General features: G+C 48.6%; 1 protein-coding gene across 1 annotated transcript in view; it reads left to right on the top strand.

Annotated features, from left to right (window-relative positions):
- Nucleotides 1–19177, top strand: part of LOC124795226 (vitellogenin receptor-like) — a gene marked incomplete in the record, with an annotated part of 212927 nt that overhangs the window by 50926 nt on the left and 142824 nt on the right. The window contains 1 exon segment of the mRNA XM_047259148.1: nucleotides 14904–15120. Within this exon segment, the coding sequence (XP_047115104.1) occupies nucleotides 14904–15120 (217 nt within the window).

The raw sequence follows: 19177 nt of genomic DNA, 5'->3' as shown, positions 1-19177 counted from the left end.
TCCAGCCCATGACCTTTTTTTCGACACCTCCTTTGATGTCGGGTATGCAGGCCGCTCCTCCTCCCTACTACCCCCGGGAGTCCGCTTCCGTCAACTGCTCCATTCTCTCTCCTTCCACTTTCCTAAAACCTTCTTGACAACTTGGGGTACAGCACCGCCTTGGCTCCGTCCCCGGATCGACTTGCTCAGAGACCTATGTCAATTTCCCAAGGATGGTACCCCTACACTTGTCTACCGTCGGGCATTTGCTGCTCTATGTGCACAAATGACGGAAGCCACATTTATTTACACCGACGGCTCGAAAACATCGTTAGGTGTAGGGAGTGCCTATATTGTTGGCGACACCCCAAATCACTTTCGGCTTCCCGACCAGTGTTCGGTTTATACTGCGGAGCGTTACGCTGTTCTCCAGGCTGTCCACTACATCCGCCGCCATCAGCGGATACAGTACGTAATCTGCTCAGATTCTCTCAGCTCTCTCCTCAGTCTCCAAGCTCTTTACCCTGTGCACTCTCTGGTCCACCGGATTCAGGACTGTCTGCGCTTGCTCCACCTGGGGGGCGTCTCGGTGGCGTTCCTCTGGCTCCCGGGACACGCTGGTATCTGTGGGAATGAGGCGGCCGATATAGCGGCCAAGGCTGCAGTCTCTCTTCCTCGGCCAGCTATTCAGTCGCTTCCCTTAATCGATCTACGGAGCGGTTTATGTCACAAAGTTGCTCATTTATGGCATGCGCATTGGTCAACACTTCCCCATAATAAATTGCGGGAAGTGAAAGCCCTTCCTTGCCCTTGGACCTCTTCCTCCCGAATGCGTCGTCGGGATGAGGTAATTTTAGCTAGACTCCGGATAGGGCACTGTCTTTTTAGCCATCGACATCTTTTAAGCGGCGATCCTCCCCCGCTCTGTCCCCACTGCTCTCAGCTGTGGACGGTAAGACACCTTTTAATTGAATGCCCCTATTTTAATCCGTTACGCTCCAGTCTACAGCTATCGCCTGATCTATTGTTGATTTTAGCAGATGACACGCGCTCAGCCGACCGCGTTCTCCAGTTTATTCGTGACAGCGAAATGACGTCAGTCATTTGAAGCTTTTTTTGGGGACAACCAACCCCTTTCTGTCGTAGATTTTTAAGCATTCCTTCTGCTTTTAGTTTCTCCAATTTTATGACTTTGTTCCCATTGCTGCTGGTTTTCAATTTCGGTTTTTTACTGCTTCCTAAGTCACGGGCTGGGCGCTAATGACCATAGAAGTTTTGCGCCCTAAAACCACAAAAAAAAAAACAATGGGTAGAGACTGCTCAGGCAAAAAGTCGGTGCCAGCAGGTGACCCTGAGGCATAAACTGCCTCATTGAATGTTCCATACCTTCCCAGTCTCATGAAGTCATCCTCCAATAGAATTGCGGTGGATTTTTCCACCGCCTGGCTGAGCTATGGTGACTATTAAGCTTTATACCTGCTTTCTGCATTGCCCTCCAGGAAACCTGGTTCCCAGCAATGAGGACCACTGCCCTCCAAGGCTATAAGGGATATCACAGGCACCGTAGCTACTACAATAGTATGTCAAGTGGAGTTCGCATTTGTCCTAAACTCGGTCTTTAGTGAAACTGTGCCCCTTCAAACCTTTTTTGAAGCTGTGGCTGTCAGAATACGGACTACGCATGAAATAACTGTCTGCAATGTAGATCTTCTTCCAGATAGTGCAGTACCCCTGAATGTATTGGCTGCACTGATTGATCAACTCCCTAAACCTTTCCTATTTCTGGGATATTTTAATGCCCATAGCCCCTTGTGGGGTGACACCGTGCTTAGTGGCAGAGACAGAGGTGTCGAAACTTTACTGTCACAACTCGACCTCTGCCTCTTAAGTACTGGGGCCGCCACACATTTTAGTGTGGCTCGTGGTAATCACTCAGCCATTGATTTATCAATTTGTATCCCAGGACTTCTCCCATCTATCCACTGGAGAACACATGACAACCTGTGTGTTACTGACCACTTTCCCATCTTCCCATCTTCCCATCTTCCTGTCACTGCCCTGCCGTCAGGCCCACAGACGGCTGCCCCAATGGGCTTTAAACAAGGCGGACTGGGAAACTTTCACCTCTGATGTCAACATTGACTCTCCTCCACATGGTAACGTTGATGTGATGGTTGAGCAGTTGCGTACCACAATTATTTCTGTGGCAGAAAATGCGATCCCTCAGTCCTTAGGACGCCCCGGCAAAAAGTCCATTGATGGTCGCTGGAAGTCGCTGAGGCAATTGCAGAGCATCGGCGAGCTCTACAGCGATGTAAGTGGCACCCTTTCCTAGAGCATCTGATAGCCTTCAAACGGCACTGTGCCCATGTACACCAATTTATAAAACAATGGAAACAGGAGTGTTGGGAGAGGTATGTGTCGACCATTGGGTGCCATGCATCACCTTCCCAAGTCTGTATGAAGATCAGATGTCTTTTTGGGTATCAGACCCGAAAAGGTGTCCCTGGCATTACAATCAATGGTGTGCTATGTACCAATGCAAATGCGATTGCCGAACACTATGCTCGAGCTTCTGCATCAGAGAACTATGCCCCTCCCAGCCTTTCTCACCCTCAAACAGCGGATTGGGAGCTCCTCAGCGCACTTGCACATTGCCCCGACACAGCTCCTGGGCCGGATCGGATCCACAGTCAGATGATTAAACATCTCTCGTCTGACTACAAGTGCCATCTTTTCATCTTCAACTGGATCTGGTGCAATGGCATCTTTTCATTGCAATGGCGGGAGAGCACCATCATCCCAGTGCTCAGACCCGGTAAAAATCTGCTTGATGTGGATAGCTATCAGCCTCACCAACGTTGTCTGTAAGCTGCTAGATCATATGGTGTGTCAGCAGTTGGGTTGGGTCCTGGAGTCACATGGCCTACTGGATCCATGTCAGGGCGGCTTCTGCCAGGGGCGCTCCACCACTGATAATCTTGTGTCCCTCAAGTCTGTCATCCAAACAGCCTTTTCCAGATGCCAACACCTTGTTGCCATCTTTTTTTATCCATGCAAAGCATATGACACCACCTGGCAACATCATACCTTGCCACATTATACGGGTGGAGTCACCTAGGCCCACTCCCAATTTTTATTCCCCCCAGGAGGTCCACAACTCTTTTGTGGATACGTGTGTGGCGAGCACTGGGCCCCGAGCCATTGCAGCCTTCTTTCTCTCCCGGGCTGCATTTCCTTTCCCTTCCCCTCCTTTCCCCTCCATGCTCCTTTCCCCTTGCCCTCTCCTCTCCCTCTATTGGTGTCCTTGCTTATGTTGGCCTCCGCTATCCTCCTGGTTCTGTTGGTTTTACACTCCGGCTTTGTTGCGTAATCATCTCCTTCTTCTGACATTCCTTGGTCCCTTTCTGGGGTTTGACCTCCATTACAAAATTTCTCCTCCATAGTGTGAGCCATTTGGGGAAGAGCACCTTACCTAGTGTCTCCGACGTGCGCCCTCCTAGTACATTCCACCTTTTCTTTCACGTCGTCGTCTGATGCTAGGGTGCATAGCCAGCACGGTAGCCAGCCCATGTGGTGGGGTCGCTATGTACCCTTTTGGTTGAGGCCCCCTGAACACACAGGGATCACACTTCTGGTACCTGAGCTGTGACCTCCTCATGCATGCCTTGGAGTGGTTGCTCGTCATCCTGGAGCATCGGAACTCCCGGCAATGGCCGCCGTGCCAGACGGCCCTTGCTGTGGCTGGGTGGTGCCCGTGAGGAGAGCCCCTGATCGGAGTGGGTGGTATCAGGGCAGACGCTATGCAGATGAAACGCATACGGGTCCAAAACTCTGGCCGTTCTTCTGCGGCCGTCTCTCTGCGTGGAACTGATTCCTCAAGTGCTGCTTCTCTTGCCCCTTCGGCCTTCCTTTCCATGGCTACCCCCTGGGAAGAGGGTCAGGCCCGTCGCCTAGGGGCAAAACCTTTCCCCCGTTATCTAGTTTGCACCAGGACTGATGGAGATACTTTCACCAGTGTCAAACCTTTATTCTTTGTGGAACACATTGAAGACAAGTTTGGCGAAGTGGACTCCCTGAGCAAGATGCGGTCGGGTTCGTTGCTGATAAAAACTGCTTCAGCTGCCCAATCTGCGGCCCTTCGTGCCTGTACCCATCTTGGCACAATTCCTGTGTCCATTACCCCTCACCAGTCTCTAAATATGGTACAACGGTGTGATTTTTCACAGGGACCTCATCCTTCAAACTGATAAACTTCGGGACAATCTCGGACGGTGGGGTGTTCACTTTGTTCGGCGTGTTCAGAAGGGTCCTAAAGATAATCGTATTGATACTGGCGCCTTTATCCTGGCCTTTGAAGGGGATACCCTCGCTGAGAAAGTTAAGATTATGGTCTATCGCTGTGATGTGAAGCCGTACATACCTCCTCCTATGAGGTGTTTTAAGTGCTTGCGTTTTGGCCACATGTCTTCTCGCTGTTCCCAGGCCCCTCTCTGTGGTGACTGTGGACGTCCACTCCATGAGGGGAGTCCCTGTGTTCCCCCTCCTGTATGTGTAAATTGTCATGGTAGTCATTCTCCACGTTCACCAGATTGCCCAGTATATAAGAAAGAAAAAAAGATACAGGAGTATAAGTCCCTCGATCGTTTAACCTACACGGAGGCCCGTAAGAAATATGCACGACTGCACCCTGTGTCCATGACATCTAGTTACGCACTGGTTACATCTTCACCCCTTCCTCCCCCTTCCTTACCCCCATCCCGGACCCCTCTCCTCCCCCTCTCCCCTGCAGCTCCCACACCACCTATGGGCGCTGCTCCCCCTCCCCAGCCAGAGAAGTGTCCCACTCCTTCGGCGTCTGCCGGTCAAGGGCGCCTCTCCCGGGATGCCCCTTCCCAGCACCTTCCAGGTCAAAGGTCTGCTGCCGCGCGACGACCGCGAGAGCCGCGGTCTGTCAGCCCCCAGGTCACCCGGTCTCTTTCTGTTCCTCATCTTGCTGCAGCTGGCTCCTTTATGCCACACAGCCCTCCTTGATCTCAGCCTGAAAAGAAGAAGAAACATAAGTCCCAGGACAAAGAGCCTCTGGTGTCACCGGAGGTCCCTTCCCAGACTTCACAACCGGATTATGCCGTGTCGTTCATGGATGTCGCCCCCTCCTTGTTGGTGACGGGTGGGGACCCGGCGGTATGACTGGATTTAGCGTTTTCAGCCCTCATTTAAACCATCGTTCTGTGGTTCTCCAATGGAATTGTAATGGATACTATCGTCACCTTCCGGAATTGAAATCCCTTCTTTCGTCCTACTCTGCGGCTTGTGTGGTTCTCCAGGAATCTCATTTTACTGATGCTCGCTCACCGACCCTCCGTGGGTTCCGTGTTTTCTGTCGAAATCGGGTCGGACCCTTGCGGGCTTCTGGTGGCATTTGTACGTTGGTCCGTACAGACATTGCTAGCATGTGGATTCCTCTCCAAACTACATTGGAAGCGGTTGCTGTTAGGGTCCACTTAGACTCTGCAGTCACAGTTTGCAATCTTTATCTCCCTCCTGACAGGACTCTTACACCTGCTGCCTTAACCATCCTTCTTCAGCAACTTCCTCCTCCCTTCCTCCTCCTTGGGGATTTTAATGCTCATCATCCTTTGTGGGGCAGTGCCTTTCCATCTAGACGAGGTCTTCTTATAGACCAATTTATTGCAGACCACGATCTGTGCCTTCTTAATGATGGCTCCCCTACTCATTTCAGTGCCGGTCATGGTACCTTTTCTGCCATTGATCTTTATCTTTCTTCTCCCTCTCTCCTCCCTTCATTACACTGGTCGCCACACGACGACCTTTGTGATAGTGACCATTTCCCATTGATTATCACGCTCCCTTCCCGCTCCCCGATGGACAGGTTACCTCGTTGGTCTTTCCACCGCACCGATTGGCCTCTATACACTGCGCAGGTAGAGTTTTCTCCCTCTTTGTCAGGTTGTATTGATGACGTCCTACGTGACGTGTCTGACGCGATTGTTCACGCTGCTAGCCTTGCTGTCCCGTGCTCATCTGGACCATTTCGTCGCCGGCAAGTCCCGTGGTGGAGTACGGCCATTGCCATTGCCATTGCCATCCGTGATCGCCGTCGAGCTTTGCGACACTTTAAGAGGCACCCATCCGTAGCCAGCCTTACTACCTTTAAACGCCTCCGTGCTAAAGCCCGTTATTTAATCAAACAGGGTAAGCAGATATGTTGGGAACAATTCGTTTCTTCCCTTGGTTCTACTGTCTCTCTGTCACGGGTATGGGATACACTTCGTTCTCTCCAAGGTTGCCATCGGCAGTCCACCCTCCCAGGCCTTCACCTCCCAGATGGCATTTGTACGGACCCATTAGTTCTTGCAGAACATCTTGCGACCAATTTTGCAGTGGCGTCAGCATCAGCCTCCTATCCAGCTGCTATCCTTCATCAAAAACAGCTGGCTGAAGCTTCCACCTTATGTTTCACCCCTTGTGAGTCAGAATCTTACAACGAACCTTTTACTGAATGGGAATTTCTTTCTGCTCTATCTTCTTCTCATGATACGGCCCCTGGCCTAGATTCCATTCATAACCAACTGCTTCAACATCTCAGTGCTCCACAACTGCAACATCTTCTTCGGGTGTTTAACCGTATCTGGCTCCAGGGTGACTTCCCTTCTCAGTGGAGGGATAGCATTGTGGTTCCTGTCCTTAAGCCTGGTAAGAACCCCCTATCTGTTGATAGCTATCGGCCAATTAGTTTGACCAATGTTGTTTGTAAGTTACTTGAACGGATGGTAGCCCGTCGACTCAATTGGGTCCTCGAATCTCGGGATCTATTGTCCCCTTACCAGTGTGGCTTTCGAGAGGGACATTCTCCAATCGATCATTTACTTCGCTTGGAATCCGCAGTTCGGCAAGCTTTTTCACAGCGCCGCCATTTGGTTGCAGTGTTTTTTGACCTTTGCAAGGCCTATGACACAGCCTGGTGCCATCACATCTTACTTACCCTTCATCAGTGGGGTCTTCGGGGCCCACTCCCGATTTTTATCTGCCAGTTCCTGATCCATCGGTCATTCAGAGTTCGAGTTGGTACTGCTTTTAGTTCTCCACAGACCCAGGAGACGGGCATCCCACAGGGTTCTGTCTTGTGTCCTTCTTTTCCTCATTGCTATCGATGGACTTGTAGCCTCTGTCGGTCCCTTGGTTGCCCCTGCCCTGTATGTGGATGATTTCTGCATTTGGGTTAGTTCCTCCTCGATGGCATCTGCAGAGCGGCAGCTCCAGGTAGCTATACGACATGCCTCTGCATGGACCCTCTCATACGGGTTTCAATTCTCTCCTTTAAAATCGCGAGTGGTCCACTTCTGTCGCCGTACTACGATCCACCCTGATCCAGAGCTCTATCTCGCTGCACAACGATTGCCTGTGGTCACACAGTTTCGTTTCCTGGGTCTTCTTTTCGACAACAAGCTCACTTGGCTGCCCCATATCAGACTCCTGAAGGTAGCATGTTTCTGTAAGCTCAATGTCCTTCGCTTCCTTGCCCACTCCTCTTGGGGTGCGGACCGTTCCCTCCTCCTCCGTCTTTATAGTGCTCTAGTTCTGTCTCGCTTGGACTATGGTTGTTAAGTTTATGGTTCAGCTGCTCCTTCCACACTGCACGTGCTGGATCCAGTCCACCATCGTGGTATCCGTTTGGCCTCCGGTGCCTTCCCTACTAGCCCTGTTGATAGTCTCCTGGTTGATGCTGGGATCCCCCCCCCCCCCCCCCTTTCTGTTCGGCGGTCCCAGCTTCTGGTGTCTTATGCACTCACTATCCGTTCCTCTCCCACTCATCCTTCCAATTCTATCCTGTTCCCAGACCATGGATGTCGCCCACCCAACTCCCGCCCTCAGGCGGGTTTACCGGTTGGGCTGCGCCTTGCGTCTCTTTGCCGTGATTTTCAGCTTCCTTCTTTGTCCTGTCTTCCTCACTCCCTCCCCTCCACCCCTCCTTGGTTAGTTCCTCGGCCTCGACTTCGGATGGATCTCCGCCGCGGTCCGAAAGATTCCATCCCCTCGGTGGTGTTCCGTTCCTTTTTCTGCCAAATTTTATGGGAGTTTCAGGATGCTGTTGTTTTTTACACTGATGGCTCTAAATCTGCTGATCGTGTTGGGTATGCCTTCACGTCCTCTGTTGGAACGGAAAGTCATCTGCTGCCACCTACATGTGGGGTGTTTACTGCGGAATTGATGGCAATTTCCCAGGCCCTTACCTTTATTAAACAGTCCCAACGCAACCACGTTTTGTTATGCACGGACTCGATGAGTGGCCTTCTTGCTATTGACCGGTGTTTTTCGCGCCATCCCTTGGTCTCTGCCATCCATGACAATCTTGCTGATATTCACCGTGCTGCTTGTTCTATTGACTTCCTTTGGGTCCCTGGCCATGTGGGTATCCCGGGTAAAGAGCTCACTGATCGTTTGGCTGGGGGAGCAGTTACTTACCCCCTGTTTTCTGTAGCCCCTCCTGCAGCGGATTTACGGCTTCACATCAAATCCCACTTTGCACAGTCATGGGCCAATTCTCGGGAGGCTACTCACCTGTCTAATAAACTTCGTGCAATTAAGGTGACACCAGGCACGTGGTGTTCTTCCTTTCGCCTCTCCCGAAAGGACTCGACCACACTGTGTCGTTTCCGCATTGGCCATACTCGGTTGACCCATGGTTTTCTTTTGCGTGATGAGCCACCCCCACTTTGTGGTTGTGGAGCCTTCCAGTCAGTAGCCCACATTTTGGTTGAATGCCCCCTTCTTTTGGCTCTGCGTGCTAAGTACAGGCTCCCCCACACTTTACCTTTGATGTTGGCTGACGATTCCCGGATGGTCTCCCTGGTTCTTGGTTTCCTCCGGGAAAGTGGTTTTTATTCTCAGTTTTAAGGTTTTTAATCTCTCTCTGGTGTTGGGGCAGGGCGGCGAGTGTTTGGGTGTCTCCCACTGTAAGTAGTGTTCGGAGATTCCTGATTCACCTCCCTGACCGAATTCCTCTTTTCTTCCCCTTTTACTCTGTTTTTTACCCTTTTTTATTTTTTTATTTAAGGCTTGGTTAGTCTTTCTATTCCCATACGTACTTTCTACATTATAGCAGTTGTACCTTTTAAGTCACAGGTGGTCTTGCCTATACTGCTTCAGCATAGTGTTGGGTTTGTTCTCTTACCGACTTCCCTCATTTTGTTTTTTACCAATGACAACATGACTGCCTTTTTACGTTTTTTAAATGATTAGTGGAAAATCTCATAAGATGTGAAACAAATACTAACAAAGAGATAGAGGGGCTGGCCAGTACTTACCTCAGCTCAGTACAGCCGATAGATACACATAAAACAGAACTGAAAATTTACATTCCTAGCTTTCGGAACTTTGTTCCTTCATCAGGGAGGAGAGAGGGGAAAAAAGGGAAGAAGGGAAAGTGGATTCAGTTACTCACAACCCAGGTTATGAAGCAACAGGGAAAGGTAAACAGGGAGGGTAGCAAGGATGGAGGCATGGTTGTCAGAGGGAAGCCAAAGATATTCTACTGTAAGTACTGTGCCAGCTTCAAACCAAAGAGGATGCATACAGAAGTAAAGAGGTATATAGTATAAAGATAAACACAACTATGTAGGATGAAAAGATGCGTGAATGGCTAAAGAGGAAAGGGAAAGAGGAGAAGACTGAAGAGTGAATGGGAGTGACGTTGTTTAACGTAGGTTCAGTCCAGGGGGATGGCGGGATGAAAGGATGTGTTGGAGTGCAAGTTCCCATCTCCGCAGTTCAGAGGGACTGGTGTTGGGTGGGAGAAGCCAAATGGCACATACGGTGTAGCAGGTTCCTAGGTCCCTAGAATTATGCTGGAGGGCATGCTCCGCTACTGGGTATTGGGCATCTCCTAGGCGGACAGTTCGTCTGTGTCCGTTCATGCGCTCAGCCAGTTTGGTTGTTGTCATGCCGATGTAAAAGGCTGTGCAGTGCAGGCATGTCAGTTGATAAATGACGTGTGTGGTTTCACACGTAGCCCTGCCTTGAATTGTGTATGTTTTACCAGTAGCGGGGCTGGAGTAGGTGGTTGTGGGGGGATGCATGGGGCAGGTTTTGCAGCGGGGTCGGTTACAGGGGTAGGAACCGCTGGGTAGAGAAGGTAGTCTGGGAATATTGTAGGGACTTCTCTTCTCTACCCAGGGGTTACAGGGGTAGGAACCGCTGGGTAGAGAAGGTAGTCTGGGAATATTGTAGGGACTTCTCTTCTCTACCCAGCGGTTCCTACCCCTGTAACCGACCCCGCTGCAAAACCTGCCCCATGTATCCCCCCACAACCACCTACTCCAGCCCCGCTACTGGTAAAACATACACAATTCAAGGCAGGACTACGTGTGAAACTACACATGTCATTTATCAACTGACATGCCTGCACTGCACAGCTTTTTACATCGGCATGACAACAACCAAACTGGCTGAGCGCATGAACGGACACAGACGAACTGTCCGCCTAGGAGATGCCCAATACCCAGTAGCGGGGCATGTCCTCCAGCATAATTCTAGGGACCTAGGAACCTGCTACACCGTATGTGCCATTTGGCTTCTCCCACCCAACACCAGTCCCTCTGAACTGCGGAGATGGGACTTGCACTCCAACACATCCTTTCATCCCGCCATCCTCCTGGACTGAACCTACGTTAAACGACGTCACTCCCATTCACTCTTCAGTCTTCTCCTCTTTCCCTTTCCTCTTTAGCCATTCACGCATCTTTTCATCCTACATAGTTGTTTATCTTTATACTATATACCTCTTTACTTCTGTATGCATCCTCTTTGGTTTGAAGCTGGCACAGTACTTACAGTAGAATATCTTTGGCTTCCCTCTGACAACCATGCCTCCATCCTTGCTACCCTCCCTGTTTACCTTTCCCTGTTGCTTCATAACCTGGGTTGTGAGTAACTGAATCCACTTTCCCTTCTTCCCTTTTTTCCCCTCTCTCCTCCCTGATGAAGGAACAAAGTTCCGAAAGCTAGGAATGTAAGTTTTCAGTTCTGTTTTATGTGTATCTATCGGCTGTACTGAGCTGAGGTAAGTACTGGCCAGCCCCTCTATCTCTTTGTTAGTATTTTTTACATTTTTTTCCCTTTTTCTGTTTTATTGTTCTGACTTTACTGAGTTGTCCCATTAGCAGAATGGCGCATATTTGAAACAAGGGACTGATGACCTTGCTGTTTGGTCCCTTAAACCTCAACCAACCAACCCAATTTTTATTCAGAATTTCCTGTCACTCCGTACTTTCTGTGTCCAAGTTTGTGCCTCCCATAGTTCTCCTCCATATCCAGGGGAATGGGGTCCCACAGGGCTCTGTGTTGAGTGTATCACTATTTTTAGCGTCTATTAATGGTCTAGCAGCAGATGTAGGACTGTCCGTCTTAACCTCCCTGTATGCAGACGACTTCTGCATTTCGTACTGTTCAACCAGTAGTGGTGGTGCTGAGCGGCGCCTACAGGTAGCCATCCACAAGGTGCAGTCCTGGGCTCTTGCCCATGGCTTCGTTTTTGGCCACTAAGTCGTGTGTCATGCACTTCTGTCAGTGTTGTACCTTTCATCCGGAACCAGAACTTTACTTTCATGACAATCCACTAACTGTAGTGGAGACTTACCGATTCGTAGAACTGGTTTTCAACACCCGATTGACTTGGTTACCTCACCTTTGTCAGCTTAAGTGGAAGTGCTGGAAGCACCTCAATGTCTTCTGCTGCCTGAGCAACACCAACTGGGGTGCAGATCGCTCTACTCTGCTGCAGCTCTACAGAGCCCTTGTTCAAGCCCGCCTTGAGAGTCTGGTTTATGGTTCAGTGGCGCCTTCAGCATTGCGTGTACTCGAGCCAGTGCACCATTGTGGCGTTCGCCTAGTGGCGGGTGCTTTTAGAACGAGTAGGTGACCAGTGTCCTGGTGGAGGCTGGAGTCCCTCCATTGCAGACCCGACGTGCACAACTGCACTCCAGTTATGCTGCACACATTTGTATTTCTCCCGAGCATCCGAATTACAGTCTCCTTTTACCACCTGTGGCAGTTCCTCCCACATCGACGACCCAGGTCAGGGCTAACAATTGCGGTTCGTGTGCGATCCATTCTGTCTGAAGTAGAGTCCTTCCCTTTACCACCTCCCATCCAGGTCCATCTGCATACATCGCCATGGTGTACACCTAGGCTGCAGATTCGTCTGGACATTTTGCATGACCCTGAAGAATCAGTTACTCCTGTCGCTCTCCACTGTCAATTCCTCTTGATTTTTGACATGTTCTGGGGCTCTGAAGTGTTTTACACAGACAGCCTGATGGCTGATGGTCATTTTGGCTTTGTCTATGTCCACAGGGGCCATTTGTAACTGCATTCCTTGCCCAATGGCTGCAGTGTATTCACTGCAGAACTGGTGGCCATCTCTTGTCACTTCAGTATATCCGTTCATGCCCCAGAGAATAGTTTTTTCTGTGTACTGACCCCTTGAGCAGCTGACAGGCTATCAACCAGTGCTTCCCTCACCATCCTTTGGTAGCGTCCATCCAGGAGTCTCTCTATGCCCTGGACCAATCTCATCGTTCACTGGTGTTTGTGTGGACCCCAGGACACGTCGGCTTCCCAGGCAATGAATTTGCTGACAGGCTGGCCAAACAGGCTACATGGAAACCTCTTCTGGAGATGGGCATCACTGAACCTGACCTGCATTCTGACTTACACTGTAGGGTTTCTCGGCTCTGAGAGATGGAATGGCATAACAGTACACACAACAAACTGTGTGTCATTAAAGAGGCCACGAATGTGTGGAAGTTTTCCAATCAGGCCTCTCGCAGGGAAGCAGTTGTCCTCTGCCGGGCTCTGCATTGGCTCTGCTTGGGCGACCCACGGTTACCTCCAGCTCCGCGAAGAACCGCCTGAGTGTCGGTGCGATGCCTGGTTGACAGTGGTCCATATTCTGGTGCACTGTCCCACTTTGACTGCACGGCGACAAAATTTTGGGTTACCGGACTCATTGCCGCTAATTTTATGTAACAATGCCTCATTGGCTGTTGTAGTTTCATGTTTTATTCATGTGGGTGGGTTTTATCACTTGATCTAAGTTTTAGTGCATGTCCTTTGTCTCTCTGTGTCCTCCACCCTAGTGCTTCTAGGGTGTAGGTTTTAATGTGTTGCAGAGTTGATGGCTTCTCCTTTTTTATTCTCATGGTCAGCCAGCCACGGTAATCTGCTTTGTTGTTTCAGTCTCTACATCCCATTTCTATGGTTCTTTTGGTCCCCTTTTGTCCATTTACATGTTTGTTGCTCTTCGTCATCGTTGTGATTTTTTTCCTTTCATTCCGTTTTGAGTTGTCAGTCTCATTTATTTTATTCTCACACTTGTGGCAGTGTTTTATTCGGAACAAGGGACCTCGTAGTTTGGTTCTTTTCCCCTTCTTTTAATCCAACCCCCCCCCCTCCACACACACACACACACACACACACACACACACACACACACACACATATACATATACAGACACAAGCAGACATTTAAAGGCCTTTAAATATGTCTGCTTGTGTTTGTATATGTGTGGATGGATATATGTGTGTGTGTGTGTGCGCGCACGAGTGTATACTTGTCCTTTTTCCCCCTAAGGTAAGTCTTTCCACTCCCGGGATTGGAATGACTCCTTACGCTCTCCCTTAAAACCCACATCCTTTAATTTTTCCCTCTCCTTCCTTCTTTCCTGACGTAGCAACTGTTGGTTGCGAAAGCTTGAAATTTTGTGTGTGTGTTTGTGTGTTTTTTTATTGTGCCTATCTACCAGCGCTTTCCCGTTTGGTAAGTCATGGAATCTTTGTTTTCAATATATTTTTCCCATGTGGAATGTTTCTTTCTATTTTATATATATATTCATTTTGCTTTTTGGCTGCAAAATGTCAGGTCATTACTGTTTCTTTTCTCTCTCTCTCTCTCTCTCTCTCTCTCTCTCTCTCTCTCTCTCTCTCTCTCTCTCTTTTTCTTTTTTCCGCTTGTTCACATTGTACTTTCTTCCTGCTGCAGTTTCCGATGTTCTCTTCTTAACTTGTAATATGCGCCTAACATGTCAGAATGAGGTCGCAACACTACAGTATAATAGGATCTTTTGGTGGTGGAGCAATACCAGTCTTCAGAATGAGATTTTCACTCTGCAGCGGAGTGTGCGCTGATATGAAACTTCCTGGCAGATTAAAACTGTGTGCCCGACCGAGACTCGAACTCGGGACCTTTGCCTTTCACAGGCAAGTGCTCTACCATCTGAGCTATCGAAGCATGACTCACACCTGGTACTCACAGCTTTACTTCTGCCAGTATCTCGTCTCCTACCTTCCAAACCTTACAGAAGCTCTCCTGCGAACCTTGCAGAACTAGCACTCCTGAAAGAAAGGATAGTGCGGAGACATGGCTTAGCCACAGCCTGGGGATGTTTCCAGAATGAGATTTTCACTCTGCAGCGGAGTATGCGCTGATATGAAACTTCCTGGCAGGTTCGCAGGAGAGCTTCTATAAAGTTGGGAAGGTAGGAGACGAGATACTGGCAGAAGTAAAGCTGTGAGTACCGGGCGTGAGTCGTGCTTCGGTAGCTCAGATGATAGAGCACTTGCCCGCGAAAGACAAAGGTCCCGAGTTCAAGTCTCCGTCGGGCACACAGTTTTAATCTGCCTGGAAGTTTTAAAACCAGTCTTGTTACAATTACTTCAACACATGCCAGTTTTTTTGTCCTTAGATTCAGGAAAAAGTATGTGCAGATAATTCATCTGTACACCGTATGTTGAATATGATGTACAGAACAATTATTCTCAGCAGTAGTAAAATAACTATGCGTTGTAGACAATATTATAATATCTTGAGAAATAATTCTGCCATTTCTTGCTGTTGGGTGCAGAAGGAGAAGCTGTCTTGCTGTTCTCTACGAAAACTGAAGTTTGGGTGTATTTCATGCGGAACGAGGTGTACAAGTTGCTGGCAGGTGGGCTGCAGCATGTGGCAGGAGTGGCTTACGACGGGCTGAACGTCTACTGGACGAGCGTCCGCAATGGAGAGGAGGCCATCGTCCAGAGCAACCATGACGGTTCCATTACTGATGTGCTCGTGTCTTCAGGCAAGTGGGTTTATCCTCATGTTTGTTGATGAGATTCTCAGTGATGTGCAGGATTTTGGAAAAATACTTAAAAGGGAACTGAATTCCACCCCAGATTCTAAATGAGAGGGTCCTTAAGGACATTAAGCAAAATGTGAACGTATACATGCCAAATTGCATGAAATTCTGAGGCTGCAGTGAAGTAAAAGAAGTTGCAAGTCTTACTTGTTGGTTGTATTACTGCATTTCAGTCTAAAATTACTTCGCATTCCTGTTCTGATGTAGTTAATACAAGGTGTATACCAAAACAATTAAACTCGGTCTGAACAGGCTTGAAGGCCCAACAGTACTGACTGGCCACATTGTCATCCTCTGCCCATAGGCGCCCCCCAGGGGGCTCGCCACTCTTTGGCGGGCTCGTGCTTGGCTACAACAGGCCCCAGCCTGTGCACCATTTTGTCCATTCCATGCTGCATGCATATCCTCTTGCTATTCTTTTTCCCCTCCTTTGTGGAACATGTCTGGGATGTTATTGGGAATGTTCTGCATTGTGTGTCACTGACATAAGAACACTCTCACCTTTGCATTTTGCTCGCTTTTCCTTTCTTTGTTTCCCTTCTCTCGTTCCTCCACTTTAGCATTTGAGGTTCCTCTTTTTTCTTCTTCCTCCCTGTGCACTCCTTGAAGGCAGGCCCACGCATCTGATGCGTAACGGTGACTGGGTAACGAGTAATTCCCAGCCCCAGGTCGACAGGTAGAGTTCACGTGTATCCCCTGGTACAAGCCAGGTCCAGGGAGGATCATTGCCCGAGCTGCAATCTTCCTAAACTATCGATTGGTCCCTCTGTCATGTGTTCGGGAGGTGTGATCTGAGGTGTGAAAAATGGCCTAAGGCCGGTGTGCCCCCTCATGAAGGGGGCCCCCGTCAGTTGGAGCGCACCATCGGAGATGCTAGCAACAGTGGGGATTTCCTCGCAATGAGTCAATAGTCTTCAGTTGACATCCACAAAACATAAACGTAATGAGGCTAATGATTCAAAGACCCTTCCTGCTGCACCACAGTTCCTTGTGGTCTCACATACTGAAGATGGTCAGTCTTTCGCCTCGGACAATCAGGTTACTATTCAGAAAGTGTTGATGCAGTTGGCAGCCCTGTGAAATCCTGCTTTCCTCTACAGATTAGCACATTACTTTTGGAGCCTACTTCTGATTTTCAAACACAACTACTGCTTGCTGCCTCGATTCTCCACAGCTACCCTGTTCATGTCAGGGCCCATAAAACTTAGAATTCTTCCCATGGTGTAATTTGTATAAAGCTGCTCGATGGTCTAACCGAGCCCAAAATCCAATCTTAGCTCTCTGATCAGTGTGTCATTGCCATCCATCGTGTAATGAAAAAGATATTCCTTCTTAGTGTCCATCCATACTCTTATTCTCACATTTGATGGAGTGGTGCTGTCATCCAAGATCAAACCCCCCAGGGGGTCCACAACTCTTTTGTGGATACGTGCGTAGCGAGCACGGGACCCCGAGCTAATGTCGCCCTCCTTCCTTTCCGGGCTGCATACCTTCCCTTCCCTTTCCGCATCCTTCCCCGTCCCCCATCTTCGCCCCCCCCCCCCCCCCACCTCTGGCTCTTTCCTTCCCTTTCTCCCCCTCTGGGAGTATGGTTTGTGACTACATCCAGAGACGGACGCTCGTAAATGTACCGCATTCTTCGCCTTCTCTGCATGTATGTCTTCATCCTTCCTTTGAACTTCTCTTTTCCTTACCTCTTCTCTTTACCCTTTTCTCCGCTGTGGCGTTTGAGACCTCTCCTCTTTCCTTTCCCTTTCTTTGTTTTCCCTTTCTTTGTTTTCCCTTTCTTTGTTTTCCCTTTCTTTGTTTTCCCTTTCTTTGTTTTCCCTTTCTTTGTTTTCCCTTTCTTTGTTTTCCCTTTCTTTGTTTTCCCTTTCTTTGTTTTCCCTTTCTTTGTTTTCCCTTTCTTTGTTTTCCCTTTCTTTGTTTTCCCTTTCTTTGTTTTCCCTTTCTTTGTTTTCCCTTTCTTTGTTTTCCCTTTCTTTGTTTTCCCTTTCTTTGTTTTCCCTTTCTTTGTTTTCCCTTTCTTTGTTTTCCCTTTCTTTGTTTTCCCTTTCTTTGTTTTCCCTTTCTTTGTTTTCCCTTTCTTTGTTTTCCCTTTCTTTGTTTTCCCTTTCTTTGTTTTCCCTTTCTTTGCCTTTTTTCCCCCTTTCTTTGCCTTTTTTCCCCCTTTCTTTGCCTTTTTTCCCCCTTTCTTTGCCTTTTTTCCCCCTTTCTTTGCCTTTTTTCCCCCTTTCTTTGCCTTTTTTCCCCCTTTCTTTGCCTTTTTTCCCCCCTTTCTTTGCCTTTTTTCCCCCCTTTCTTTGCCTTTTTTCCCCCCTTTCTTTGCCTTTTTTCCCCCCTTTCTTTGCCTTTTTTCCCCCCTTTCTTTGCCTTTTTTCCCCCCTTTCTTTGCCTTTTTTCCCCCCTTTCTTTGCCTTTTTTCCCCCCTTTCTTTGCCTTTTTTTCCCCCTTTCTTTGCCTTTTTTTCCCCCTTTCTTTGCCTTTTTTTCCCCCTTTCTTTGCCTTTTTTTCCCCCTTTCTTTGCCTTTTTTTCCCCCTTTCTTTGCCTTTTTTTCCCCCTTTCTTTGCCTTTTTTTCCCCCTTTCTTTGCCTTTTTTTCCCCCTTTCTTTGCCTTTTTTTCCCCCTTTCTTTGCCTTTTTTTCCCCCTTTCTTTGCCTTTTTTTCCCCCTTTCTTTGCCTTTTTTCCCCCTTTCTTTGCCTTTTTTTCCCCCTTTCTTTGCCTTTTTTTCCCCCTTTCTTTGCCTTTTTTCCCCCCTTTCTTTGCCTTTTTTTCCCCCTTTCTTTGCCTTTTTTCCCCCTTTCTTTGCCTTTTTTCCCCCTTTCTTTGCCTTTTTTCCCCCTTTCTTTGCCTTTTTTTCCCCCTTTCTTTGCCTTTTTTCCCCCTTTCTTTGCCTTTTTTCCCCCCTTTCTTTGCCTTTTTTCCCCCCTTTCTTTGCCTTTTTTCCCCCCTTTCTTTGCCTTTTTTCCCCCCTTTCTTTGCCTTTTTTCCCCCCCTTTCTTTGCCTTTTTTCCCCCCTTTCTTTGCCTTTTTTCCCCCCTTTCTTTGCCTTTTTTCCCCCCTTTCTTTGCCTTTTTTTCCCCCCTTTCTTTGCCTTTTTTCCCCCCTTTCTTTGCCTTTTTTCCCCCCTTTCTTTGCCTTTTTTTCCCCCCCTTTCTTTGCCTTTTTTCCCCCCTTTCTTTGCCTTTTTTCCCCCCTTTCTTTGCCTTTTTTCCCCCCTTTCTTTGCCTTTTTTCCCCCCTTTCTTTGCCTTTTTTCCCCCCTTTCTTTGCCTTTTTTCCCCCCTTTCTTTGCCTTTTTTCCCCCCTTTCTTTGCCTTTTTTCCCCCCCTTTCTTTGCCTTTTTTCCCCCCTTTCTTTGCCTTTTTTCCCCCCTTTCTTTGCCTTTTTTCCCCCCCTTTCTTTGCCTTTTTTCCCCCCTTTCTTTGCCTTTTTTCCCCCCTTTCTTTGCCTTTTTCCCCCTTTCTTTGCCTTTTTCCCCCCTTTCTTTGCCTTTTTTCCCCCCTTTCTTTGCCTTTTTTCCCCCCTTTCTTTGCCTTTTTTCCCCCCCTTTCTTTGCCTTTTTTCCCCCCCTTTCTTTGCCTTTTTTCCCCCCCTTTCTTTGCCTTTTTTCCCCCCTTTCTTTGCCTTTTTTCCCCCCCTTTCTTTGCCTTTTTTCCCCCCCTTTCTTTGACTTTTTTCCCCCCTTTCTTTGCCTTTTTTTCCCCCCTTTCTTTGCCTTTTTTCCCCCCCTTTCTTTGCCTTTTTTCCCCCCCTTTCTTTGCCTTTTTTCCCCCCCTTTCTTTGCCTTTTTTCCCCCCCTTTCTTTGCCTTTTTTCCCCCCCCTTTCTTTGCCTTTTTTCCCCCCCTTTCTTTGCCTTTTTTTCCCCCCCTTTCTTTGCCTTTTTCCCCCCTTTCTTTGCCTTTTTTCCCCCCCTTTCTTTGCCTTTTTTCCCCCCCTTTCTTTGCCTTTTTTCCCCCCCTTTTCTTTGCCTTTTTTCCCCTCCCTTTCTTTGCCTTT

This window comes from Schistocerca piceifrons, chromosome 4 (assembly GCF_021461385.2).
Source record: "Schistocerca piceifrons isolate TAMUIC-IGC-003096 chromosome 4, iqSchPice1.1, whole genome shotgun sequence".
Lineage (NCBI taxonomy): Eukaryota > Metazoa > Arthropoda > Insecta > Orthoptera > Acrididae > Schistocerca > Schistocerca piceifrons.
Note: the sequence above shows the minus strand (reverse complement) of the source record. Positions and strands in the feature narration are given on the sequence as shown.